This window comes from Vombatus ursinus, unplaced genomic scaffold (assembly GCF_900497805.2).
Source record: "Vombatus ursinus unplaced genomic scaffold, bare-nosed wombat genome assembly UNPS02014799.1, whole genome shotgun sequence".
NCBI classification, from domain to species: Eukaryota; Metazoa; Chordata; class Mammalia; order Diprotodontia; family Vombatidae; genus Vombatus; species Vombatus ursinus.
Genome location: NW_020954577.1, coordinates 1,482,317 through 1,510,310, shown reverse-complemented (window position 1 = coordinate 1,510,310; position 27,994 = coordinate 1,482,317). Strand labels below are relative to the sequence as shown.

At 39.2% G+C, this 27,994-nt stretch overlaps 1 protein-coding gene across 1 annotated transcript in view; it reads left to right on the top strand.

Moving 5' to 3' along the window:
* Positions 1-19,769, top strand: part of LOC114050505 (cytoplasmic dynein 1 light intermediate chain 1) — a 52,789-nt gene extending 33,020 nt beyond the window's left edge. The window contains exons 6-13 of the mRNA XM_027872255.1: positions 1,507-1,600; positions 3,438-3,573; positions 4,796-4,907; positions 7,321-7,380; positions 7,514-7,558; positions 9,479-9,599; positions 10,003-10,161; positions 16,012-19,769. Of these exons, the coding sequence (XP_027728056.1) occupies positions 1,507-1,600; positions 3,438-3,573; positions 4,796-4,907; positions 7,321-7,380; positions 7,514-7,558; positions 9,479-9,599; positions 10,003-10,161; positions 16,012-16,124 (840 nt within the window). The 3' untranslated portion in view covers positions 16,125-19,769. The remainder of the gene's footprint in view (positions 1-1,506; positions 1,601-3,437; positions 3,574-4,795; positions 4,908-7,320; positions 7,381-7,513; positions 7,559-9,478; positions 9,600-10,002; positions 10,162-16,011) is intronic.
* The last annotated feature ends 8,225 nt before the right edge of the window (positions 19,770-27,994 follow it).

Below are 27,994 nucleotides of genomic sequence, written 5' to 3'. Positions count from 1 at the left end.
TATTTCTTGTGGAAAAGAAATAGTTTAGCTAACCAATTATACTTCAGTATCCTCTTTGTCTTAATCCTTACACAATCTTTAACAGATTAAAACTTCCTCTGAAGTGTTTCCCCCCACAATTTACTTTACCACATTTGTCTCCGGTGCTTAGAGGTGGACCATCAGTCCATAAGATGGAGAGCTGTAAGAGACTGTAAAGGTCCGAGGGTCATGACTTAGGACCACAGTTTTGGAGCCCATCTGAGGCCATCTAGACCAACCCGCTCCATTTTACAGAGTACAAGACTGAAGACATCTAAGGTTAAATGGCTTCACCAGGGTCACACAGGGAATGAGTTGAGAGTCTTAATTTGAACACAAGGCCTCTAATTCCAAAGCCTCCACTTTCCCTTTCCTCTTAATAGGTAGCTCTAAAGCCCTTACACGCATTGGCTATTTTCACAGTAAACTAACGACCTAAATGAGTTAGAGGTGGCAGATTTTCCTGACACTTACCAGGCATAAAGGGAGAGAGTCATTCCCAGCACAGAAACAAGAAGTGCTAGGCTCAGGCCAGCCCCAGGTGATGGCCTGTGTGTCCCTGTCTGTAGGATCACAGATGCAGGGGATCATACTCATTTATTCAATATAGATACCTGCCAGGGTTATTTATTCTCTTACACTCAACTCCCCATGATAAATTCATCTTTTAACAATGGTGGTAGCCCCAGCACTTTACAAATAATGAAGCTTTTCAGTGCCCATCAAGGACCTGGCCACGGGATGTTACGGGCCTAAACAAAAATTTGGAGAATTCTGGAATTTTTTTTTTTTTGGTAGAAGTGCTGCTGCTTCTTTTTTTTTTTTTTTTTTTTTTGGTTAGGCAGTGGGGTTAAGTGACTTGCCCAGGGTCACACAGCTAGTAAGTGTTATGTGTCTGAGGGTGGATTTGAACTCAGGTCCTCCTGAATCCAGGGCCTGTGCTCTATCCACTGTGGAAGCACTTCTTGTATACTACAATGGAAGATCATGGGGAAAATGGAATTTTTTTTTTTACTTCATCTGTCCCTATATTCCACCAACATTAGTTACCACCCCTCTATGCCTTACTAGGCCATCTTTACTTTCCATGACCAAAACTTCATTACCTCTAGGCCAACTTTTTGGTGATAAGCCTCTCCAAAGGCAGCTAGCCTGGTTAACAGACCTATAGTCTGTCTCTGGGCCCATAAACAAAGCCTTTTCTGCTCAGTACTAGAGCTTGCCTTCAGGAGCTCAGGCCTTGATGACTCATCAGCGTAGACTTTGAAAGTGGTGAATCTTATGACTAAAATTCTTTGTTTTATGCAAGCTTTATTTTGACACCTTTCCAGGAATACGTTTCATTAAATAAGGTATACATGTTGTTTTTAAGTGAATTTTTATCTTCTAAATCTTTTTTTTTTTACTATTATTTTCATTTACTGTTCTTATATTGTTATTTAATACCATCTTTTCAGCAATTTTGTAATTATTTTAACTCAACAGTGTGATGCCATTAGTGTGTTGGAAAAAGAGCATGATTACAGAGATGAACACTTTGACTTTATTCAATCACATATCCGGAAGTTTTGTTTACAGTGTATCCTTTTAAAATCTGGGATTGCATAATGATTGTATATGTACAGTAATATCCATATTTTCATTATAGAGGGAAAGGAAGTAAGTTGATTGAATTTCCCAGCGTTCTAAACTTTGAGGGGAAAGAACCCCATTTAATAGTCTCATTTAGGGTCTAATTTTCTGATCAATAGATCATCCATGACTTTTATTTCTCCCTGCCTTGCTGGGTTTTTTTTTGCTACATTCCTGCTCATTGGTTCTCTGAAAGAGAGGATATTTCAGCTAGTGAATTTTGTACTGATTAAAGACATGTATTGCTTGAAGTTGAAAGCATTGGCTTCACGGTATTTATAGTCTACTTGGGGTATAAAACATGCATATTAAAATGTAGCTTATAGTAAGTGCCAAATGAGGGATGCCAACCAAAGTCAGTTCCTTTTATCCTGATGACCTCAGCGGTCTGTGCTTTATCACTGGTAACGATATGAATTCTGAATCCAGTGCCCTTATTGAAGGCTTGGCTTTGTGTCACTAGTTATGCTTTAGAGTCTGAAGCTAAGCACTAACTGAAGCAGACTGTCCTTACACTGGTGTGCATGGAGTACTGTTTGTAGAAAAATGCAAATAATTACCTATTAAAGAAAGTCCCTTTAGCAAGTTAGGTGTTGTATTGAAAAAAATCTAATTAAAGAAGCAGCAGAATGAATTTATATTCTAAAACTCTATGACTTGTTCAGGATGAATGAGCTAGATGAGCCGGTGACCAGAGGAAGTGAAAGGAGAATCTCGAGCAGAGTAATGTCTGCTTTTTGTGATTCATTTGCTAGAAATTCTCCAGTTGTAGCTCGGAACCCTTGGCATGGCTCCCTCTGTATGATTGGATCCCTCGAGCTATCAGCTTGGAGCCCAAGGAAAATGAATCCTGAAGAAGAGTGAAGAAAGTAGAGCTGGGGAAGGAGGAGGTCACTGAAATTCTAGGTCAAAGCATTATGCTGATAGTATTCCCTTTTCCTGTTTTCTATCCCATGCCATCCCTTGTAACTATCAATTTGCCTCCCATCCCTGTAGCAAAAAATGCCATGGATTAGATTCTTGAAAATGGAATTGATTAAAGGACACTGGCTCACTAACAGACACTTTTTTTGTGTATATCAGCAGTGGTGAATTGGAAAGGTGAGGCTGGTGTTCTATAAGATCTTCTGTCCTCTGAAAGTTATCTGTACACCCGACAATTTAAGATTAAATGTTCTTCCTGCCCCCTTCCCCCCCAAAAAACCCAACCTACAACTACATATACTATACCTGAGAAAGACAAATATGGAATGGCAGCTGTAGAAGAATCAGTCTTGCTTCCCAGTTCACCTCACCTGATTGCTAATTAATTTGCAAGTATCCAAATCACATTAAAGTGCTGGAAGGTAAGGTGTATGAAATTTGAAAGTGAATGAGGACAGCGTGGGAAGATTTTTCTTAATGGTGAAGAAAACAGTGCTTCCTAGCTTCCTCCCATCACTCCCTCTCAACCCCCTAGATTTTTGTAGATAAAGAAATGTGTATCTTCCTGTCGTTTTTGGTCTAGTAATGTTGTTGTTTCTACCAATTTTACTGTTGCTTTGGGGTTTGAGAAGAAATAAAGCATTCTAAGTAGTTTACTTGATGCATCTGTTTCATATGTTATTTAGTTTATACTTAAGTAGTTTTATTTAAAAAAAGAGAAAGAGAAACAATTAGTAAAAAACCAGCATCACTACTGTGGAAGCCAATAATTATGGGTGCTAACATTCCAGGTATTGTGCCTAACACGTGTCTGGTAATTTTACAGTCTGCTCAGAAATTTCTTTAACACATTGATTTAGATGGTGCAGCACTTATTTACACTTCAGTAAAGGAAAATAAAAATATAGATTTAGTATATAAGTACATTGTTCAGAAATTATACGGATTCCCTTTTAAGATCCCTGCTGTTGTTGTGGAAAAAGATGCAGTATTTATGTAAGTATCTCATAGGTTGAAGGTACTCTCTGATATTTTTTCTTTCAGAGGTGATGATATTGATAGTGAGTTGTTTGGAAAGACCATCGTGGGAAAAACCCAGAGGCAGGGGCAGAGGCAGGGGCTGGAGGGAGGTGGGAATCAACAGGATTTTTTTGCTATGTATTAAAAAAAAAAAATCGGTTGTTCAAGAAGAGAATTTCCTTTCCCTCGAGCTGCACGGGTAGTTTGTCTCTTGCCTTTTAGTTGTTTTCCAGCCATCTAATTAATTATACCACAACATCAAAGAATTTCAGCTTATTTACATGTAACACATGTGAATGTTATTTGTATTAAAGATAGGGACTGGCCTTGTGATTTCATTTGATATTGAGGCCTCCTGGGTAAGTAAACTCCCTCTACCAAAATTGGTCAACACTTTCTCTGCCACTTTGAGTCTGAGACAGTTGCTTAGATCCCAGAGAAGGGAAGTGAGCTGGCCAGCTGGGGTCCCCGCAGCAGTCTCTGGGAATCACAACAGTCTATCGCACCACACTGCCTCTAATATTTTTATATTGCCAGGTGTGTAAGAGAGGTCTGGTGAGCCAGTGTTCCTAATGTTGTTCAGTCATTTCAGTCATGTCCAATTCTTCACGACCCCCATTGGAGTTTTCTTGACAGAGATACTAGAGCGGTTCGCCATTTCCTTCTCCAGCAAATTTTACAGATGAGGAGACTAAGGCTAACAGGTTGAAGTAACTTGCCCAGGATCACACAGCTAGGAAGCTGAGTGTTCCAGACTCCAGGCCCAAGCTCTGTGCACTCTGGCGCCACCTAGGTGCCACTTCCTAATACATACCTATAAAGGTGACTGAGGATATCAGTATTGAGTTTGAGGGGTTTATCCATTCAAGGAAAAAAAATCAATTTGTTGCTTTGAAATGCTTAAAGGCATGTATCTGAATGAGATCAAGAGGTTCCTAGGGTCAGAGCTGCATCCAGATTATCACTAATAATGATCCTATTTTATGAAGACATCTTCTATCAAGAAAACTCCTATCACTTTACATCCTGTCCCCTGTAACAAAGGCCTTGGCCATTAAAAAGAACCCAAATTTGAATAATCAGGACCATGGCAATGAACCATAACAGATTCCTTCTTCTTGTGGCATTGGGTTGGAAAAGAGGATATATACCTATATAAGTGGTTAAGAACTGATGTCTACGTAATGTTTATTTCTAGTCCAGCAGGATGGGATAATGATAAGAAAATAGGAATTTTACATGAAAATTTTCAAACGTTAAAAGCAGAAGATAGTTTTGAAGATATTATAACCAAACCACCTGTCCGAAAGGTAACTTGATTTTATTATCTGTTTTTAATGGAAACGGCCTCAAAACGAATGTGTTGGTGTTTTACATAAAGAAATGGGACTGTAGTCCTTCCAGGAGTTTGCTTGCTTGTAAGGAAGGACCTTTTCTATTTATTGTAGCTCTGATGACTAATTGTAATTATAACAAGGGTAAATTGAGCTAAAATTGAGCTCTTAGATTACTTAGCTTTGTAGGGGTTTTGCTTTTAGCCTATATTTGCTCACAAATGTAAGCACATATTCACATTTTTATAGTAGTGGAGAGTCATATGGTACTTATTTCATACCATTGGAGATTGAGGGTTTTATAAGCTTCTCAATCCTTTCCTGCCCAGAGAAACCAAGAACCGTTCATCCTCTATCTTTCCTTTCCCACTTTTAAGAAGTTAGTTGTGCATTTAAAGGATAAGATCAAAGATCTAGAGCTCAAAGAGACCTTAAAAGTTATCTCATCTCCATCCCTTCTAGTTTACAAATGAGGAAAGTGAGCCCTGAAGAGGGTAAGGTATTTGCTTAGGGTCACATAAGTAGTAAATTGCAGCACCAGTGTTTGAACCCAGATCCTCCAAATCTAGCATTTTTTTTTTCACTGAATCCATACAGATCTTATAAACAGTTCAGTAATTAGGCAGGCCACAACGATTCATATAACTATGATAAGTAGTTCTTAGGATCTTTGAAATTTCTTTACTGGAGGGTTAAGTAAGGGTTTATTGAGCATAGGTAGGCCTGCTGGCCTAATCATCACTTCAGTAGATTACGAGATTCTTTTAGGGAAGAATCCAGTTTTGGGTTGGAAGACAGGAACATGCCCTATTTTGTTGCGTCTCTGCAATAATAAATGGTGAAGGTGGCTCTGTGTGGTGACGGGGCTGGCAGAACAATGAAACTTCCTGCCTACCTTTTATCTGAGCCAGCCTTAAAATGTAGAAAATTGAAAAATTAAAGGGGGCTTGAAGCCATCATGGATTCAAACCAGATGACCTTTTCCTGGTCCTTGTAGCTCTGGGATTCTGTAGTTCTTTAAAACACAATTAAGCAAACGAAAACTTAGGAAACCCAACTTAGGCAAAAGCCTAAGTGATTGTACCCAGTCTGCTTTAATGCCTGGGAATGGGGCAATGATGAGCTGGCTGTGACTAGGAGGATCTGAGTTCCCCCCAGTAGAATGTAAATACTTTGAAAGCAAAGACTATTTCTGTGTAATTTTTTGGTTTTGGCTTTCTTTTTGTTTTATGTTTGTTTGTTTCTTTCTATTTGTTTGTTTGTTTTGTAGTTCTTTAGCCCTAACTCCTAGCATAGGGTCTGGAAAAGTTTTTAAAATAATAATGTTGGGGGCGGCTAGGTGGTGCAGCAGATAGAGCACTGGCCCTGAAGTCAGGAGGATCTGAGTTGAAATCCGGCCTCAGACCAAACACTTGACACTTACTAGCTGTGTGACCCTGGGCAAGTCACTTAACCCCAATTGTCTTAAAAAAAAAATAATGATGATGTTTTATACATCAGACACCTGAATGTGTCTTGGACCAACTAGCAAACATTTATTAAACTCCCACCTAATATAGTAAATGTTTTGGGAAATGGGGGAGAATATAAGAAAAGTAAATAAAGGTTATTTTCCAGGGAGAAAGAATTATCTAGGTCCATATACAATAAGTAGCATACATGATAAATGAAAATTACTTAATATCAGTTGTGTCAAACTCAAATAGAAATAGGGACCACTAAACCGTGTATAACGATACCTGCAGGCTGCATATTGACTCAGAAAACCACATAATAACGCTGTATGTGTTACATATTTATGTATGTTAAATATTTCCCCATTACATTTTAATTGTGTTCCTCCTGCAACACTTGAGGTTAATGGGCCACGTTTGATATACCTACTTAAAATCACTCACAAAGCACAATGCAAGTGTTTGCAGATCTATGCAGTACCTAGTAAAGAAGAGACCTCCAGGTGTTGGGCTCCTGGAAAGAACCTGTGTGCTGGGAGACCTTAGATAGGAGTGCCTCCTTTCTTATAATATGGAGCCTGCAGTTTCCCAGACAGTTTTTGCTGGTTTCTTCTGCTTGTCACTTTAGCAGCCAACTCTTGAGACATCTCCTTTAGACTGAAGTTAAGATCTTTGGAGCTATATCCAAATCCTATCTTATCAGATGTTTATCTTGTCAATGTTTCCTATCTTATCAGATCCCCGGTCTGACTCCCCCAAAATGAGGCAACCAGATGGGAAGGTTGAATCTATGTCAACATCTATTCAGTGCAAAGAATAAGATTGACTTTGGGAGAGATAACATCCATATTCTAGTACAATTTCTGATTTTTCCATATCTTTAGAGTAACATATCAATACCATAATGTGTTGAACTCAAACATTTCTTGCTTCAGGTTGTTCATGAGAAGGAAATTGTAGCAGAAGATGACCAAGTATTTCTTATGAAGCAACAGGTCAGTACATTTCATTTGAAAACAGATTTAGAATTTAATATATAAACTCGTTCTCTAACAATATTTGAAAAATTGAAGCAAAAATCTTGCCTTTAATTATACATGCCTAAACTAAGTTGTTTTTATTTTTCAGTCCCAGTTAGCAAAGCAACCACCAACAGCTGCTGGAAGGCCAGTGGTTAGTATTACAAAATTAAGAAAATGCAGGAGTGTATATTACTTTGGCATTTTTTTCCTGAGAGAGAGAGAGAGAGAGAGAGTGTGTGTGTGTGTGTGTGTGTGTGTGTGTGTGTGTGTGTGAGTGATATAGTTGTCTTATCTAGTAGTAAAGACAGAGCTGAAAACTTGGTCTTTTTTGTTGTTTTAAACATAGCTTTTACTCCATTTCAAGAAACAATTTAAATTTTGAAAGTCTTTAAAGGCAGTCCTCAAACAGTCCAAACATCATTTAAACTGGCTGTTTAGAATTTGTTTTCATGTAGAAACAGTAGTGGTTAGGTTTCCAGGCTGGCCCAGAGAAACACATATATAATCCATAATACATGCAAAAAGGGAATGTAACCTAGTGGATGGAGAATTAGGAAGCCCTGGTTAAATCTGGCCCCTGATAGATATTGTGGGACCCCAGACAGGTCACTTAACTTCTTAGTAGCCCAGGTAACTCCCTAAAACCATATCTTGTAGAGAAGATGCAGACTTGTATAGGTGGAGGGAGTGTTCTCCCAGGGCTCCCTATTCTAAATAAAAAATCCAAGTACATCCATGTATTGTACTAAAGGTGCTGTAGCACCCCAACATTCATGTGTAGCAGCATTTGCATGGGAGCTGCAGCCTGGAAACAATAACTCCACTACCCATACAGTGTGAGAGAATATCTTCCTCCCCATCATTCAGAACTCCTCAGAGCTGAGGTCAGGGGGGCTTCATGGCCTAGGGCTGGGAGGAAATGATAGTGAAAGAGAATTTTCCCCTCCAGCCTCACTTTGCCCTTTGTTTTATAATTAATATTGTGCTTTGTTAGTGTCCTGTCCTCTACTAAATTGTAAGTTTCTTGAGACTGGGGGCCACTTGGTATTTGCCTTAGCACCAGCACAGGGCTACCCCCAGTATGTGCTTAAAAATATTGATTGCCTGGTTTAGATTCACCTTTGAGGTGAGGAGCCTCACCTCAAACTGTAACTACTGTTAGTAGTTATAAAATGGGATGAGGTAGTACTTTGCACTGAAAACCCAGTCACCCCGTAGCTTTTCTTTTTAGGGCTTGTCGTCTTCTACTTTTGATAGACGAGGGATTAAAAACCAGATCCCTCTGTAGCAAGTTTCCAACCAAAGAAAGTTTACTAAAAATAAAACTTCATTAAATGAATTTGGGCTGGGCTAAAGTTTATATGTTAAACTTTGAAAAAAAGTATGTATGAAACTTTGAAAAAAATTGTTAATCAAATTAAACAGGATAATAGAAGAAAATATTTATTCTAATAGAACAAATTTTCTTGCTTCTTGAGGCATCCATTTACATTAGTCTTGCTTGTGAGATTGTATATATTTGAAGATGTAAATAAGTCTCATAGGATCAAAGATTTAGAGCTGAAAAAAGCCTCAGACACCATCTAGTCCGGGACCTAGATGAGGAAACTGAGGCCCAGAAGGCTAAGTGACTTGCCCAAGGTCTTATGGGTATTGATGCTTACCATCTCTGTGACCTTGGGTCAAGTCCAGATCTGTGATTCTAGGATCCTGTCTCTGTGTCAGTCTTTTCACTAATTTGGATGGAATTTTTTTCCCCTTCACTAAGGTGTGGTATCTTTTATTTTTTGAAGATGACCATTGCCTTTCTTCTCTATGTCCTTGTTACTTTTATGCACAATTAAAAGGGTCATTGTGTCGTGGAGGGGTCTGTGCTCCAGATAGCCTGCAGTGTGTTCTCCCCAGGGCAGAGTTGTTCATGGGTAGCTCAGAGTCAGATGTGTCAATGGAGTGGGGGGAGGGGGGTGCAGTAGGGCCAGGGCAGTTTTGTACAAAACAATCTCTTTGGTACTGGAAGCTTCCGTAGTTGTTGGCAAACTTCACAGATCCTCCTGTTACTGTCTTGGCACAGGATTCCTCTCCACGAGTTCCTGGCGGCTCCCCTCGAACACCTAATAGATCAGTGTCATCCAATGTGGCCAGCGTGTCACCCATCCCTGCTGGGTCAAAAAAAATTGATCCAAATATGAAAGGTATCTTTTTCTAAGAGAATAAGTTTGAGAAGTTTTGGGCCCCCTTTTAGCACATGCATCATACTGCTTTCATTGATCGTTTATTACACTGTTGCTACAGTAGACATTATTTACATAGGACTAACCTGAGATAAGAGTTAATGTGCTCAGATTCTCAAAATCGGAACTCAAAACTCAACTGAAGTAGTCTGACCTGTGTCAATGCCCTTCCAGACTCTAAGCCCCGAAAGGCAAGGAATTGACAACATCTAAATTGTTTCTCCCCCTGAGATGTGCAATACTCAGTCCAGAGAAGGCCCTTCATACATGAATCTTTTTAGTTAGACTGAGTTTATCTAATAGCATTTCCCATTTAGGGAGGGATGAAGACGTTTTATTAATAAAAACATTTATTTTCATGCAGCCGGAGCTACAAGTGAAGGTGTCCTCGCTAATTTCTTCAATAGTTTGCTGAGTAAAAAAACAGGCTCACCCGGGGGCCCTGGTGTCGGTAGCAGCAGCCCCGGAGGGGGCGGGGGTGGCGGCGGAGGCAGCACTTTACCACCATCGGCAAAAAAGTCAGGTATGGTGGACTCTAGTAAATAATTGACTTTTCATTTTTGTGGATTTTTTTCCACAAAACCCATATTTTAAACTTTTTATAGGTGAGAAGCTGAGGCACAGTGAGGTTATGATTTAATGAGACAGCTAGGACCAAAATCTAAGACTCCTGACTTGTAAAGAATTCCATACTTGTGATATTGCAGAGGTAGTAAACTTTATGTGGGGGGTGGGGGTGAGGTCTCATTTGACCTTCCCAAGGACCTAGCAGATATTTGCTTTGGAAACCAAAGAACTTCTCATCGTTGGTCCTCAGGCCCTGGGCCAATTCCATACCCCCTGGACCCCAGCCATTCTGAAGCACTGCAATTGGAGATTGCATGAAGCAACTGGAAGAGTTCCACAAAGATTGATTTCATGATTATATTGGAAAATAAGCCCTATGTGGAAAGCTTTTCTTTAACCTGGAAAAGAGTGGGATAGAAAGTAATTGATACAAGGCAAAATAAAATGTATCGTTTGAAAGACTATAGAAATCTTTTGGTAAAAAAGAATATGCTGCTCCCTGGTGGTATTTTCTGATGAATGACACTCCAGAGGGAACTTGGGTCATTCTGGAACAGAGCAGAGGGTTAAATGAACCAACAAACCATTTCCTGGCACTCTCCCTCATTAGCTCCAGAAAATAGTGTGACTTGGGGTTAATTCCGGAAACAGTCCTCTGCCTGAGAGGTCCAGGGCCCTTTAGGCCATTCCCTGGCCAGAGAACACTAACAAGAGCAGATGAGGCTGAGGTGCCAATGAGGAGGCTCAGCAATCCAGACAAAAAGCCCTGTGGTCCTCCAGCGTGCCTTACCCGAGGCCTGAGGGGTCTTTAGCCTCAGATTAGCAAAGTTAAGTCAGCATAGTGCCTTTGTCATCTAGAACCCCACTCTCCTCCAGGTTCATTGGAACTTAAACAGCTTGTGGAAATAGAGGCGTGGGGATTTAGAAAATGCTCATTTCTTATACATATTTCTGTTGCTTATCACTTTTACAGTTTCAGGATGAGGTAAGGTAAGGATTGGGGTGAAATATTGAAAATGATGGAATGAACTGTGTGTGTTACATGAGTTGTAGTCCTTAGAGTGTGCCTACTCTTAGGTTCTAGAAATAAACATTTTTGTTTACATGACTAAAAAGTAGGCCTGGATTTTGAGTAGTTGTTCAGTTTGTCTTTTTGAACTATAACATTGTTTGTTTAGTAGTGTTTGCTAGTTGTGTATCATTTTATCTATGCATCCTAGAGGTTGTTTCATAAATGTACTAACTAGTAGCTGACCTTGTTAAAAACCGTTTTGCATGAATCAGCAGCTTTTGAAATGCTTCTGCTGGTAGTTCCTAAAATTGTAAATATTTGTATTTACATATCCTGCCTTATTGTGGCAGAGGGACTTGCATAGCTCAGTAAAATTATGAGCTATGCTGTGCAGTGTTATCTTATAGAGACAGGTCATAGTGGAGAGTTCTGACAAAAGGTGATCCATTAGAGAAGGAAATGGAAAACTACTCCGATATCTTTGCCAGAAAACCCCATGGACAGTAATAAAAAAGATAGACGATGTGACACCAGAAGATGAACCCTTCCGGTCTGAAGGTGTCCGGCACACCGCGGGAGAAGATCAGAGGACGCGCACAAGTAGCTCTAGGAAGAATGAAGCAGCCAGGCCAAAGCCAAAGGGAAGCTCAACTGTGGATATGCCTGGTGACAAAAGGAAAGTCTGATGCTACAACGATCAGTGTGGCATACGAACCTGGAATGTAAGATCTGTGACCCAGGGAAAGCTGGGTATGGTCAGACAGGAGGTGGAAAGTTTGAACATCGACATCTTGGGTGTCTGTGAGTCTGTGAACTCAAGTGGATGGGCATGGGTGAGTTTAGTTCAGGTGATCACTACATATACTACTGTAGGCAAGAATCCCTTCGAAGAAATGGAGTGTCCCTCCTAATTGATAAAAGGGTGAGAAAAACAGTACTGGGGTATCATCTCAAGAATGACCAAACAATGTCTGTTCAAATCCAGGGGAAACCATTCAACAGTAATACAAGTATTATACACTAATACAAGCCTATGCTCCAACCACTGATGTCAAAGACGCTAAAATTGGTCAGTTCCATGAAGACCTACATCATCACTAGAAATCATATCAAAAAAAGATGACTCACTGGTCATTACAAACACTTTTTCAACAACCCAAAAGGCGACTCTACACATAGACATCACCAGATGATCCATATCACCATCAGACTGATTATATGCTTTGTAGCCAAAGGTGGAAAAACTCTGTATAGTCAGTTAACAAGACCTGGAGCTGTCTGTGGCTCAGATCATGAGCAAAATTCAGACTTAAATTGAAAAAAGTAGGGAAAACCATCAGCCCATATAGGTAAAACCTAAATCACGTCCCATATGAATATGACATGGAAGTGATGAATTGGTTGGAGGGATTAAATCTGGTGCACAGAGTTCCTGTGAAACTATGCCGTATTGTACGAGAGACAACAACAAAAACGCCCCAGAGAAAAAGAAGAGCAGGAAAGCAAAATGGCTGTCTGATGAGGCTTTACAAATAACTGAGGAAAAAGGGGAAGGGAAAGAGATACCCAACTGAATGCAGAATTCCAGAGAATAGCAAGGAGAGAAGAAGATTTTCTTAAATGAGCAATATAAAGAAATAGAAGAAAACAATGGAATGGAAAAAAGGAGATGTCTTCAAGATAATTAGAGATATCAAGGGAATGTTTCATGCCAAAATGGCCTTGATGAAAGACAAAAATAGTAGGACTTAACAGAAGTAGAAGAAATGAAAAAGAGGTGGCAAGAATACAAAGAAGAACTGTACAAGAAAGATCTTAACATCACTGATGACCAGCATGGTGTGGTTGCTGGTCTAGAGCCAGACACTCTGGAGAATGAATTCAAATGAGACTTAGGAAGCATTGCTAACAATGAGGCTAATGGAGGTGATGGAATTCCAGCTGAACTATTTAAAATCCTCAAAGGTGATGCTATTAAAGTGCTGTATTAAATATGTCAGCAAATTTGGAAAACTCAACACAGTGGCCATTGGATTGTAAAAGATCAGTTTACATCCCAATTCTAAAGAAGGGCAATGCCAAGGAATGTTCAAATTGCTGAGCAGTTGTGCTCATTTCACACACCAGCAAGGTTATGTTTAAGATTCTAGGGGCAGCTAGGTTACACAGTTGATAGAGCTCCGGCCTTGGAGTCAGGAGTTCAAATCTAGCCTCAGGCACTTGAAACTTACTAGCTCTGTGACCCTGGGCAAGTCACTTAACCCCAATTGCCTCACCAAAAAGCAAGAAAAAAAAAAGCAGAGGATGCCTGTTTTTGGTGAGCTCTGTCTCAAGTGAAACATGTAAGAGGTAAAACAGGAAAGAGAAATCATAAGAGACTTATTAAGGTTGAACTGTTTACATTCCTGCATGGAAAGATGATATTTGTAACTCATGAGTTCTTTGTCAGTATTAGAGTAGTGGGAGGGACAAAAATTATATGTCTGTATAGCTGGATAGATAGAGGGCACAGGTTGAGCTGAAGATGAAGGGTGATATCTGGAAAATAAAATTAAGAGGTGAGAGAGGATTATAGTGGGAGAAGGAGAAAGGGAGAAGTAGAATGAGGTAAAATATCTCACATGAAACGGACATGAAAAGGCTTTTACAGTGGAGGGGACATGAGGGAAGGTGAGAGGGAATGAGTGAATCTTATTTTCATAGGATTTGGCTTAAGGAGAGAATAACATACACACTCAATTGGGTATGGAAATCTATCTTACCCTACAGGAAAATGAGGGGGAAGGGAACAAGAGAGGGTAGGCAGATTGGGGGAGGGGATAATCCAAAGCAAACACTTCTGAGGAGGGACAGAGTCAAAAGAGAGACTAGAACAAATGGGGGATAGGATAGGATGAAAGGAAATGTACTTAGTTTTTCACAACAGGACTACTGTGGAAGTGTTTTGCATGACTGCACATCTATAACCTGTACTGAGGTGCATGCCTTTTCAATGAGGGTGGGTGGGGAGGGAGGAAGGGAGAAAATTTGGAACACAAAGTTTTAAAAACACATGCTAAAAATAAAGAAAGAAAGAAAATTAAAGAAAAAAAGAAGTCTCTAGATGTGGCGTGAAAGAGGAGAGTATAAAAGCTGGCTTGAAGCTTAACAAAAAAAAAAAGCAACAAAAAAATAAAAACTAAGATCTTTGCAATTGGTTCCATCACTTCTGGGCAAATAGAAGGAGAAGAAATGGAAGCATTGTCAGATTTTGCATTCTTGGGCACTGCAGACAGCAACTGCACCATGAAATTAAGACACTTGCTTCTTGGAAGGAAAGCTGTGGAAAATCTGGACAACATAGTATTAGGCAGAGACGTCACCTTGCTGACAAAGGTCTGTATAGTCAAAGCTATCGTTTTTTTCTAGTGGTGGTATATGACTGAGAGTTGAACTGTAAGAAAAGTTGAGTACCACAGAATTGACACTTTCAAATTGTGGTGCTGGAGAAGACTTTTGGCCCCATAATTAAAACTCATTAGAAAAGACCCTGCTGTTGAGAAAGATTGAAAGCAAAAAGAGAAAGAGATAGCAGAAGATGAGATGGATAGATAGTGTCCTGGAAGAAACAAACATGAGCTTGGATGGATTTTGAGAGACAGTGGAGGATAGAAGGGCCTGGCATGCTATAGTCCAGGGGGTCATGAAGAGTTGGGCATGACTGAGTGACTAAATAACAGCATTTACATGTTTAATCTCCCACTACAAGGTACGTTTTTTGAGGGTAGGAACTGTTGCCTTTCTATCTTAGATGCCCAGTGCAAAACCTTAATAACTCGTGGTTAAATGTAAAAATAATTGGAATAGAGACCAAGCCCCCAAATAGTGGTCAGTGAATGCCTTTAAGTAGTGTCCTCCCGCCATCTAGCCACTGGTACTAAACACATTTTTCATTACAGAGGTCAGGGTTATCCCACTTCACAGAAGCAGCACCACTTCTCATGGTACTTAATGATTAGGTTGTAAATGGAGACGGTAACATTCTTTGAGCATTTGGAAAGGAGACTGGAAACATTTTTGTAAAACACTTCAGTTTTTGATCTTTAGATTTTTGTACATTGAGGATAGATCCCAGGGAGAAACTGCACAGTTGGGGAATAATGTGAACTCAGGGACACCAGATGTTAAATTTGGCCTTTGCCACTCACTAGCTGTGTGACCCTCAGGTAACTCTAAGATTGGTCTACTCATTTGTAGAAGGGTTGCTGGATGAAATCTGAAACACTGATAAAATCACAAATTGTTGAAGGATTGATTGGGGGGTGAAAGGGAGAAGATGGGCTCATTATCTTTAGCTTCAGCAGAGCCATCAGCCAGTTTTTAACAGGTTTGTTCTTTGCCACTCTACAAAGAGCCAATTTGGATGACCCTTAGGTAACAAACAAAGGCTTCACATTTTGTATGATGAATCCCCAATGTAGATGATCTGTTCATAGATTATTTGGTATTGTTTAGAAATTAGTAATATAACTTTGGGATACTGCTATATTCAATTGTAGTTGCTACTGATAAGTCATCTGAAATAATGAACCTTGAAAATTTGAGTGTTGTTATAGGAATTGCTTCCATGTAGGCAGTTTCAAGTTTGATATTCCTTTGGTAGGTAGAACCTTTTTTAACTGAGTACTTGCCATAATTTATTGTGTAAGACATAATTTTCAGTTTATTTTATGATTAGATTTTTATTAAGAGCATTAATGTAAATGAAGTACTTTTTCTTGTGAACTCACCGTTTTATTTTTCATTTTTCTGTAGGCCAGAAACCTGTCTTGACAGATGTTCAGGCAGAATTGGATAGAATTTCACGAAAACCTGATATGGTTTCTCCTACAACACCAACGTCCCCTACAGAAGGTGAAGCATCTTGAAGATACCAAATAAAGCCATTTATTCAGTTTTCTGAGATAATGTAAACTTGCCTCTGCCTTTTCCTTCAGAAGTGGAATTAGGGAGCTGAAACATTTTTTTCAGAAGGATAAAATTGATGTCTTTTTTTGTTGCCCAATCTTACAAAAAGGGAACTGTACAAATGGAAAATTAAACTACACTATGTCGGACTGCTGTTTGCATTGCCACTTTGCATAAGGAAGTAATTTTGAGATTTTGAACACTCAAAAGAATTTCTAAAATTGCAATTTGTCCATTTGATCTTATTCTAAACACCATTTGGGGTTGTTTTTTTTTAATGGGAGGGTTTGGGGATGGGTGGTAAGCAATATGCAACATAGGCACTGTACTGACTTGGAAATCCCTGTCTGTTTTAGAGTGAGGGCTGTTAAGATGGTAAATAAATTAACCTGTTAGTTTTCCTGGAAGACACATGATGACTTGTTCACTCTTGTGTGCACCAACATGAATGCATTAAAATTCTGTTTACTGCCACATGTGGAATGTGCTCACCAACCTACTGGATCACATCTGGGCCACTAGATCTATTGAAAGTTGTGGGGCAGTGTCCTCTCCCAAGTGGATGGCCTAGAGACATGTTGACCAAGTTTGATTTAATTAACTAGCAGAAGATGACAGCCCACTGCCTAAATATGTAACAAAGAAAAATGCAGAGGTTATCCAAATGAAAAGAAAAACAGTTTCAATATTTGTTTCTCTATGGCCCAGCCTTAATACTGCCCTATATGTTTTCCACATTACCGTGATGGTTTTAATGATCAGTCTTTTAAACTGTAATCAGTTAATAAAGTATTTATTCTCTGCATTCAGATTTAAATAATTCATTGCATTCTCTTGTTTAAACTTCTATTTATTAGTTAACAAAAGATAAGGTGTGCTAGTATTTTTATGTTTGACTCAGGATTTTTAAAGCATACTGATAATTCTCATCTCTTCATCCAGATTTTCCTATGACAAAACTAGTTAATTTTATTTCAACTTCCTTGATTTTGTATACCAAGGAAATATAGGGAACAGTGGATGGTTTACTTGCCTCTGATAACGTTGCTTCCCTAAGGATGGAAAGTTTCCATATTCTGGAACTTTCTATAGCGTTCAGCCTCAAATGATTATTGAATGAGAGAGTCTGCTTTTTTAGCATTTGGTCAGTATGCTCACGGTGAGCTACTCCCTTCCAAATCAACACTTGTGTCATTTCTCCAGTAGTAGATTTTCAGTAGCTGGGATTTTAGAATCTAACTATAGTAACATTAAATTAGAGGATATTTTCATTGATCAGTTGATGAGTGCAGCCATGTTAGACCAACTTAAACCAATTAGGTTATTTTTTTTCATTGTTTGCTTTCTTTTAAATGACGCCTCAATTTTAAACTTTAAAGATATATTCTATATTCCAAAGATATTCTTTAGAAGTCCCTGAAGCATTAAAGAAAAGTCATCTTTCAGGAGGTCTTTCAAAATCAATTTAGTTGTAGAAAAAGCATTTGGTTTACTGTAACTGAACATAAATACTGAAGGTATGTGAGAAGAGGAAAAGCTTCATAGCTTCCTCCATAAGGGAGTTCTTGGGAAGGAAAAGATGTTCCTTCACACTGCAAAGTTGTCAATTTGAAAAAATTTTTCTTAAAATACACTTGAGATAAGTAAAACATACCACTGACAAAAGAATAAATATTCAGCTCAGTAAGTGGTTATGCAAATTGTAATGATACCAATTTTTCTAAACTAGTACTTGACACTAATACAGAATAACTGGGAAGACCAATAAAATTGATGTTTAATCTGCGTCTCTGTATACCTTGAATATCTACTTCTGTGTTTGCATGCACGGAATAATGAGCTGTTTCCCGTAGGACATGGAGATGTACCAAAAAGCCCCAGAGATGAATCCAATTCTTTATGTGCCATCTGGCATCACCAGTTCTAGTTGCTCTAGAGCAGAGGTGTCAGACACTTTCCCAAACCAGATTAAAATGTAATTGGGACATATTTAATAAAATAAAAATACAGTAGAACATAAATAATGTTAATATGTGGTTTTCTGACTGCAGCCTGCAAAAATCCTTATATAGTAAGTTTAGTGGACCCTTTTTTATTTGAATTTGATACCACTGTTCTAGAAGGTTCAGATATAACTAATCCCAGCTCCTTACCTTTAGCATGTCTGGGTGCTAAAACTATTTTTGTACTGCCTAATGTTTGCAAGGAAGACACTTTGTTTTTTAACATCTCAGTTGTCCATCCTAACCTTCAGATATCAAATTTTGAGGCCTTTTGTGAGACTGGACAAATGGTGCATATATTAAAAAAGTGTCCATTACATGAGTTTCTTTTTTCTTACTTTTACAGAGAATTGCTTTGCTTTTTAAACTGTTGAAATCACAAAATGCCCTCCTCCATGTAGTTGTCATCTCATTTAAAATGTTTATGCTTTATTAAATTACTTTTCCCCTTTTTGTGAATTCTTTGTATAAGATAGTCAAATTTAGTCCTCTACTGAAGAACTATTTATTCCTTAATTGAAAACTTCTCTGTTTGCCTTAATTTAAAGAAATGTATAAAATGAATATGAGCAGTGCACTTAGTTGAATGGGTTAAAATACAGATAAGGAGAATCTTGCCTTAAAATTATTTAAACCCTTCACTTAGTGACCCTTTGGGCAACAAAAATGTCACAGTATCATGAATAAATGCTTTATTCAAAGACAAATTGTAGTAAACCCCTTATTATCCATGTTTGCAGATGTCTGATATGTAAAATTTATTTTTTTAAGTCACTCATTTGCCACATTTTAAACCAAGTATCAAAATCAGTAGTTTGTTTTTTTCCCCCTCAAGGCCACCCCTGTATTGGAGGGTGCCAATGATATGACAAGATAGGAGTAGCAAAGACAGGACCCATTATGCTAATGTATATGATCTTGAAAATAGAGGTACTCCCAACAACAATATGGCAGGTCACAGCTCATCCTCTCCAAGTGTTGTTACAATTTAAAAGAAGATACTCTGAAAGTTATAAGGGAAATGATAATAGTCATTGCAAATGACTGTCAACGATGGTGAATTGCAATTTTTCAAAGAAATTATTTACCTAAAATACATCCACTGTTACAATATACTCTTTCTGGTGTCTAAATAATCAGAGTACTGAGTTTTCTTGTAATATAAAGTGGTAATATTTTTGTTGAAGTTCCCCGGGGGAAAAAAAACAGATTATTAAATTCACCTTAGTTATTATTAACTCATTCTTGTATGTTTTTTTAAGTTTTTTAAATCATCCTAAGCAATGATCAGGTCCAAAATTAATATGAGCCAATTAAGAATATTTTTAAGCATCATTCCAGCCCTGGAAAAAATTGGAGGAAATAAAAATGCTTATGTTTCTTCTCACCCTCCCCCCTTGGGGGATAATAACCTTGCTCCTTAACTCTCAGATTTCTGTAATAAGTGGTTGATACTATTGAACAAGAAGGACAACTGGCAAGTGGAAAGACATTGTCACTTGTGTAAAAAGTAGTTTAAAGGTTCAGTTGTTTGTTGAAAAGGCATTTAGTAAATTATTTTAAAATGAACATATTAACTAATAAATAGCTATACTTCCTTGATATATCCATGAATGTGTGATCTCGCTGATACAGGTACTTCCTCTAAGGGTGCACATCATGATCCATTTGTACCTTCTCATCACATGGGAGACCTAACTAACTATGTCTTCCCTTAAATCCTCCATGAGGGTTTCACCCAATGTCTTGGAGGCTTTCCTCCAGAGCTCTTGACATTGTATAGATTGTAGTACAGTACACAGAATATGTCAATTGTTTTTCCTTCACTTATGCCTATGTTTATCAACACATTGTCCCTGTCTGACAATTTATACCTTATTACGTGTATTTTCCACCATCTCTCTGCCAAGAGCATGAAGGTGTTTTTCATAGTTATCCGAAGTCACGATTGGTCACTGTACCGAGCAGTTTTAATTCCTTTCAGTGTTGTTCTTCTTTACATTTTTAAAAATATGTTTATATGAATTCTTCATAGTGGGAGAGAGGAGGACTTTGTAACATAAATAGTTTAGCAAAAATAATCCATGTCCAAAAAATATATGTCTATCTGCATCTCTGTCAGGAGATAGTTAGCATTTGTCATTGGTCCTCTGGTATCATGGTTAACCATTTCATTGATCTTAGTTCTGAAGTCTTTCTAAATTGTTTGTCTTTATAGTGTTGTTATTGTATAAATTGTTCTCCTAGCTCTGTTTTACTTCACTCTGCATCAATTTATATGCCTTTTCCCAGTTTTCTCAGAAACTGCTCATTGTATCATTTCTTGTAGCACAACAGTATTCCATCACACTCATATACCATAATTTGTCATATGTACTGCTTCCTTTGTAAACTCCCTGTTTGTGTCATTTGAGCCCTTATTTATTAGGGAATAACAAAGGTTTTTCCCCCCTTTCAAGACAGCTTCTCTTCTTTTTCTAACTATTGATTTTGTTCACTGCACAATTCTTCATTGGTAATATGCTGCATTGCACTCATGCCCACTGTATGTATGCTCTGTTACCCTTTGGGTGATTGACAACTTTTAAGTTTTCAGTAATTATAGTATTCCATGACTTTCAGCCATACAAAATCACTGCAAGGATATTGATACTGAAAAAAAAAAAAGATGGACTTTTGTTCCCAAGCCAATCCAGCCCACCCCTCTCCAGTTCAATTCTGAGGTCCACCTGCTTATTCTGGTGTATTGGGCTGTCCATATTAGAGTCTGAACAATAGGAATTCTTCATCTACTTTATTAATCAGAGAATCATCAAGAAAAATGATTAGTTATGCTTCAAAGAATCTTATGTAATTTTACATATGCATGATAAGCATGCATATTTAACGGAGCTTAGTATAATGGATTAAGATCTGGCCTTGGAATTAGAGGTCAGGATTAGAAAGACATTGATTTAAATCCTACTCTGACACTTGCTGACTTCATGACCCTGGGCAAGTCACAACCTCTCCATACTCTAGACAGTTCTCTAAAAGTTAAGAGAAGGTGCTGATGCATTAGTAGGGGAAGTTTCCTCAGCTGGAAGTTCCCTGTACCAATGAAATCTGATTCAGTCCTTATGACTACAAGAAACATTTTACTGCATGTGAGCCTGTAAGTCAACATTGTGCTTTTGGGAATCAAATGTGTTTTGTTTTGTTTTGTTTTGTTTTTTCAGATAGTCAAGTACAGTGGGAATTTGTATGACTATAAAGATGTGACCTACTATAAATGTCATCTGTGACAACTTTGTTCCCTCCTCTAACCATCAAGGATGCCCTCAATGTGCATGGAGATCATTCTTACAAAGATGTAGAAATAGGAATGTAGGAACATAAGGTTCATTGTAATGGATGTTTCTTGGTTTGCCATTAAAGAAAAAAAAAGGCAATTGATTTTTTTCCCCAGACATTTAGTTTGCTATCATTATCTTGAGAATTGACCTGTCAGTACCCTCCAAGATGTGCAAGAGCCTTCCTGTATGTAATGTACATGGTATTGTCTGCCTGCTCTTATTTTCTTTAGTGATGTTTCTACTTCCTAATGCATATGCTACTAGATTTGATCAGTGTATTGGTTAGTCTTGCTTCACTACGTCTTTGTTCCAATACATGGTACTGAGATTTTTTTTTAAAACATCACTTTTTTTTTTTAAAGGGATTATGATGTTGAGTCCAGATGTGGCTCCAAGAAAAGGGAGCATTATAGAAGTCTCAGCATCTCTTTTGTGTTTTTCTTTTCCTTGTCTTTCCAGTTTAATCCTTAAATGATTGCTCTTGGAACAGTTTGGCAAAGTTTGGCTCAGCAGTTGGAAAGGTGGAATCAAAGCATAACCTGCACCCAGTGCGCAGAGTTACACTAGTTTGCTGGCTTGATTTGTTCAACTGTTAATTTGTCAGCCAGCTCTGTTTTGTGTGAACCAATGCAGTATAACGTTCTGTCTCTGTCCAAACCACCGAACTTAACTTGGCTGCCAAAATCACCAAGCTTGTTTTCTTCATTTTTTTTTCCTTCCAGTTCCTTAATTCTCTACCTAGAAGAAGAAATAAGGCATTTGTTGTTCAGTCATTTCAGTTGTGTCTGACTCTCTTTAACCCCATTTGGGGTTTTCTTGGCAAAGATACTGGAGTGGTTTGCTGTTTCCTTCTCCCCATTTTACAGATGAGGAAACTGAGGCTAACAGGATTAAGTGACTTGCCCAGGGTCACACAGCTAGGAAGTACCTGAGGCTAGATTTGAACTTAGGAAGATGAGGCTTCCTGATTTCAGGCCCTGAACTCTATCCACTGCACCACTAGCTACCATAATAAGGCAGGTACAATTTTTAAAAAGGACATTGTAGCAGGAAGTATACCTTGAGGACAACAAGAAGTAATATGATGTATAGAGGTTAATATCTAGATAGAGATAGAATATGTATGAGGAAAAAAAGGGAGGGAGGGAGAGAGAGAAAGAGAGAAAACATTTATTAAACATTATGTGTGCCAGGCACTGTGCTGAGCAATGTTGGCTTCTATAGATATAAGCCAACAGGACAGCCCATACCTTCAAGGAGCTTGCATTCTAATTGGGGAAAAACAACTAGTTGGGGGAAAAAATGGCAGGGTATGGAGCTGGCTAGAAAGTGGTAGTGGGAAAGCCTACTTAAAGCTGTGAGACCCAGGATGGAATCTAAGGTTCCAAAGACTAAGAAGTTAAGGCAATGGCCAGAGAATATGTTAAATGGTGAGGAGATGGTTAACAAGTCATCATCTTTGTATTCCCAATGCCTACCACAGTAGGCACTTCATAAATATTTATTTATTGGTTTTTGTACTCTCTAAAGCAATCAAGGACAATCTTATCTCAATTCAGCCCTTCATTTTCCTATCTCCCCCAATCCATCTTTCCCATCCCTGCAAGATTCATCATCCTTATGTCATTTTTCAATTTTGTCTGTTGCCTACAAGTAAAGTTCAAATTTCTTTTGGCATTCAAGGCCCTCCATCATCTGCCACCGACCCTACCAATCTCACTTCATTATTACTCTCTTGCACATACTTGCTTTAGCCAGCCAAGACATTGGTCTCTACGCCCTGTGTTTCTCTACTTTCATGCATTTTTCTCAGTACTAGGTCTGCCCTGGGTATAGTATTCTGCACTATATTTTCATAAATATTTTCTAAATGGGTGAATGAATGAGAATTTAGAGCTACTTGGATTACTGCAAATAGGTCCTTAAAGAATCATTTGGGCATTATTTCTAACGCAAGCTATTATCATAGCTCATACTTAGTACTTTTTGATTCGAAAAGTATTTTTCCAACATAACACCAATGGATGTAGGTGTCTGCAGCTGCTGGTGACCAGGGATAGCCTAGTCCTTTTCCTCCCTACCCCATTTGTCTTTGGAGATTTAACCAGCCACCACCCAGCACAATAATTAGTTCACTTTTTAGCCTAGGGACAGTGTAGTGGCCTCGAAAGTCCACATGGTTCCCTCCCTTGCTGTTTTGTGGATTTTAAAATTAAAGGAAAAGTTAGCAGCAGAATCAAAATCACTGAGCCCCGAATCAGGGAAATTCCTAACATTTAGACAGATGTTTTGCTCTCTGCCTTAATTTAAATAGATATTTATCTCTAGCTATCCCCCAGCCTCTTTATGGTTGAGGCAAAATTCAGGTTACCAAGTAAAGAAGCATTCAAAGTATGTTGCAGTCTCTGCTAATGGCCAACAACCAGGAAGGGACATTGGAGAAAGAGTAGACCTCTTCTTGGAACTTTCCTCAGTCCTGGCTAGAAGGGATGAGTAAAACTGGTGGCTTCAGCCTGAGTCTTCTGCTCTGAGATGTCTGGAGTGTGGGCCCAGGGCCCTCCTTGAGCTCTCTGTTCTTTGCCATTGTGCCATTGTATTTTTTATGGCTCCTATTTCCTGTCAGCCCACTGCCTCCAAATCCTTCTAGCCCAGCTGCTTAAGTCCTGGACAGGGCTGTGAAGAATGACCCCATTGCTGGGGAAGCCACCCAGCCATTGCTGTTACCACTTCCTTTCCTCCTGTCTCCCCCAATAGAATTCTAGGGTGTGATTCAATTCCACCTCCTGAGCTCAAAGATCACCATAACCCTGGGGATTACTGGTAAATGTTTAACCTCTAGCTGACAGGAAATGTAGTCGGGACATGCTTTTAGGTTTAACGTGTGTCATTAACATTTTCTCCATTAGTTTTTTAAGTCTTCACTAATGTGAATCATTTTGAGGCCCCCATCCTCTGAGAAGCCTAAAACCTGGATTGGCCCGTCAGGAGAAAGACATTTTGGGGCCACTCTGGGCTTAACCTACCATACATAATGCCTTGCATGCTCTGGCATAGTACACATGCTTTGCTTTGCTTTCTGAGTGAACCCAAAATGCCCCTTCCTGTGTCAGCAACTACGAGGCCAGATGAAGCTGATCAGGAGCATTCTTCCATTCATGACTGTCCAGGGCAAGATGCCTTGAACTGGACACTATCTTGAATAATGGGATTTTTCTTATTTAGTATTTTGTGGACACATTATGCTATGTTATGCTGTATATGTTGTCATGTTAATGATAAAAGAAATACAGACATCCTGGATCCATAATTTCAGTTGACACTTACTGTATTTGCAATCTATCCTATTAAGAAATTTCTTTCTCATATTATGGTTAACACCGATGCAGGCTATAATTTTGGTTGACACAGGCAGCCTGAGTTAGGGTTGCTCTGAATGTATAAAGGGTCTCCATACAATGCATGATTCTCTAGCTTACTGAGAATAAATAAGCACGTTATAGCATGTGTGCGGCCTCATTCTGTTGCTCCTCAGTCAAACCTGTGGTAAGGGGAAACCCCATTCTATTTGTTCTTCAGACAAACCTTCATTTAAGAGGGGGACCTCATTCTGTTTGTTCTTAGGACAAACCTGTTAAGGGGGAAACTGGTTCTGTTTGTTTTTTGGACCAAACCTTTGGTAAACAGTTGACACAATCAACAAAACAATAAATCACGTCCCCCTCCCCCGCCATTTGTACTTTGCCAGTTTCCAAGGTGTAAATAAATATTCCTACTGAAAATTTAACAATCGTTCTCTGGTGCCAATACCAGCTGGCTTTAGCACATTCCTGTGATAGTCCAAAATTTCTCCTTAGGGGTAAGAGAGGAATCCTCGTCCTGGTAATATAAACTACAAAATCATAACATACCAGGCAGTTCTCACCTTTGCCTGATTTCCCCAGTTGCTAGTTGGCAACCCCCACCCCAACCCATGACTGTATTTATTTTGCTTGTGCTCTGTATTTACTTAGTCTCCCCGATAGAATATAAACTCCCAGAGTCAAGAACTGTCTCACTTTTGTGTTTGAATTCCTAACGCCTGTCACAATGTCTGGCATATATGGTAGGCATTTAATAAATGTTTGTTGATTGGCTCTCTTCCACCTTTGAAATTCTGCGATTTAGTGAAGGCTAATGGATCTTTATGTTCATATAGAAACAGTAATTTGTCCTTTGGATTTTCACTTAGGAAAAAGACCAACAGCTGCCTTTTCAGCTGACACAAGGTTGCCTATTTCCACATTTCAATCTGCCACCTTTTGGCAATCTATGCTAACTACAATTTCTGCAGCTGTTTCCTATAGGGATATTCCTACTACAATTCTGTCCAATGCAAATGTTCAAACAAAGGGGGGGTCTATGTTTCTTTTATGAAGCCTGAATTTACAAAGGAACTGCATTTCCATTAGGTTGGGGATGAGATTTGTCTCCCAGGCCTGTGAGGTAGGATGGGATCTGAACAGAGAATCATCAGTTGAAAGTTGGAGGGGACCTACAGGTCAACTCCCCTCATTTTACAGATGAGGAATTGGTTGTTTTTGTCAGTTGTGTCCAAATCTTCATGACCCCATTTGGGGTTTTCTTGACAGAGATACTGAAATGATCTGCCATTTCCTTCTCTGGCTCATTTTACAGACAAGAAAACTGAGGCCAACAAGGTTCAGTGACTGGTCCAGGGTCACACAGCTAGTAAGTATCTGAGGTCAGATTTGAACTCAAGGAAGATGAGTCTTCCTGACTCCAGGCCTCGTGCTCAGGCCACTGTGCCACCTCCCTGCCCTATAGATGAGCAAACTGAGGCCCAATAGAGATTAAATGCCTTGGCTAAAGTCACACAGGAAGGAAATGAGAGGCAGAATTTGAGTCCAGGTGTCCTCTGACTCCAAATCTGACATTCTATCACCTGTACCATGCTACTTCTATCCTTGAATTGCTGAAGGAAATTCAGAATGCAGAGCCAATGACATGTTCCCCAGTAGACTGTTTCAGTAGACTCTAGTCAGACTGTTTCAGTTTGTGGCAATCCATTACTGGTGCTTCTCAGGGTTGCACTACTCTCTTCTTTCTCTCCAGTTTCTGATTGAAGAGGAAGCCTTGAATTGCCAAGGCCCTACATTTGCCTTAGATCTCATCCCTTCCATCTTCTCCAGAAGATTACAACCTCAATCATCTCCCCATCTCTCTTTAATCTCCCACTTCTTCCTATTTACTGACTCCTTCCTTCCTGTCTTTAAACATGCTTGAGTCTCCCTCATCCTTAAAAAAACTTCTACTAGATACTACCATCCCCCCATGCTGTCATCCTCTATCTCTCCTCCCTTTCTCATTCAAATTTTTTGAAAAAGCTACATACACATCCACTGTTGCATTTCTCCTTTCACTCACTCTTCAACTCTTGGCACATTGGCTTCTTTGCCGTTCTATGCCTCATTTTACCTAGCCTTAATCACTGAACGGGTGTTGCCTCAGTCAAACTGAGCCCTGTTAAAGACCTTAGCTTAAAAGGCCAAGGTCTCCCACCCCATCCTGGGCCATCTCCAGTCGTCCTGATCTGTATCTGGCCATTGGTCCCACCTGGCTCCGGAGGAGAAAGTGAGGCTGGTGACTTTGCACAGCTCTCTCTCACTCAAATTCAATTCACTGCAAGTCACGGCATCACCTCCCTGATGTCATGGTTTTCTTTAAGAACTAAGGATGAACAACAGCAACAACAATCTTCCCTCTTCGTTCAATTCAAACTACTCTCTCCAAAGTTACCAAGAATCTCTACTTGCCACATTTAATGGTCTTTCTCAGTCTTCATCCTTCTTGACTTTGTTTGTCATTGACTATTTCCTGGATGCTCTTTCCTCTCAGGGCTTTCATGACATTATTCTTTCCTGGTTCTCTTTCTGCCCGTCTGACCTCTTTCCACCATCTTTTTTTTTTTTCTGGAGATCATCCACGTCACGTTTCCTGTGAGTATACAACGAGGTTCAATCCCAGGCAGGCCCTCTTCTTTACTTTTTCTCTCCCAGTAACCTTATTAACTTCCATGGGTTTAATTATTATCTCTGTGCAGATGATGGGGCAGCTAGGTGGCCAGTGCAGAGTGCTAGGTCTGGAGTCAGGAGGCCTGAGTTCAAATCCAGCCTCAGACACTTATTGTCAAAGAGAATTTTAAATGAAAACAGTCAATACAACAAAATGGAGTTCTTTAATAGGGCAAGAGAGTTTCAGCTCAAGGTGCCACACAGCAAGTGCTGGGATACCCCAAGAGGAGTCTGGGAACAGGATTTATATAGGCTACTAAGGCAAAGAGGTACTAGGCTGCAGGTGGGAGGGGTTAGCCATCTGTTTCACTAGGTAAATTGTTTTACATAGCAAGCTAAATTCCCTTAAGAAAGCAGGAACTTCTGAAGGGGAGAGTTCGGGAGATCTACAAAAGAATCAGGGTCTGGAAGTGATCAGTCT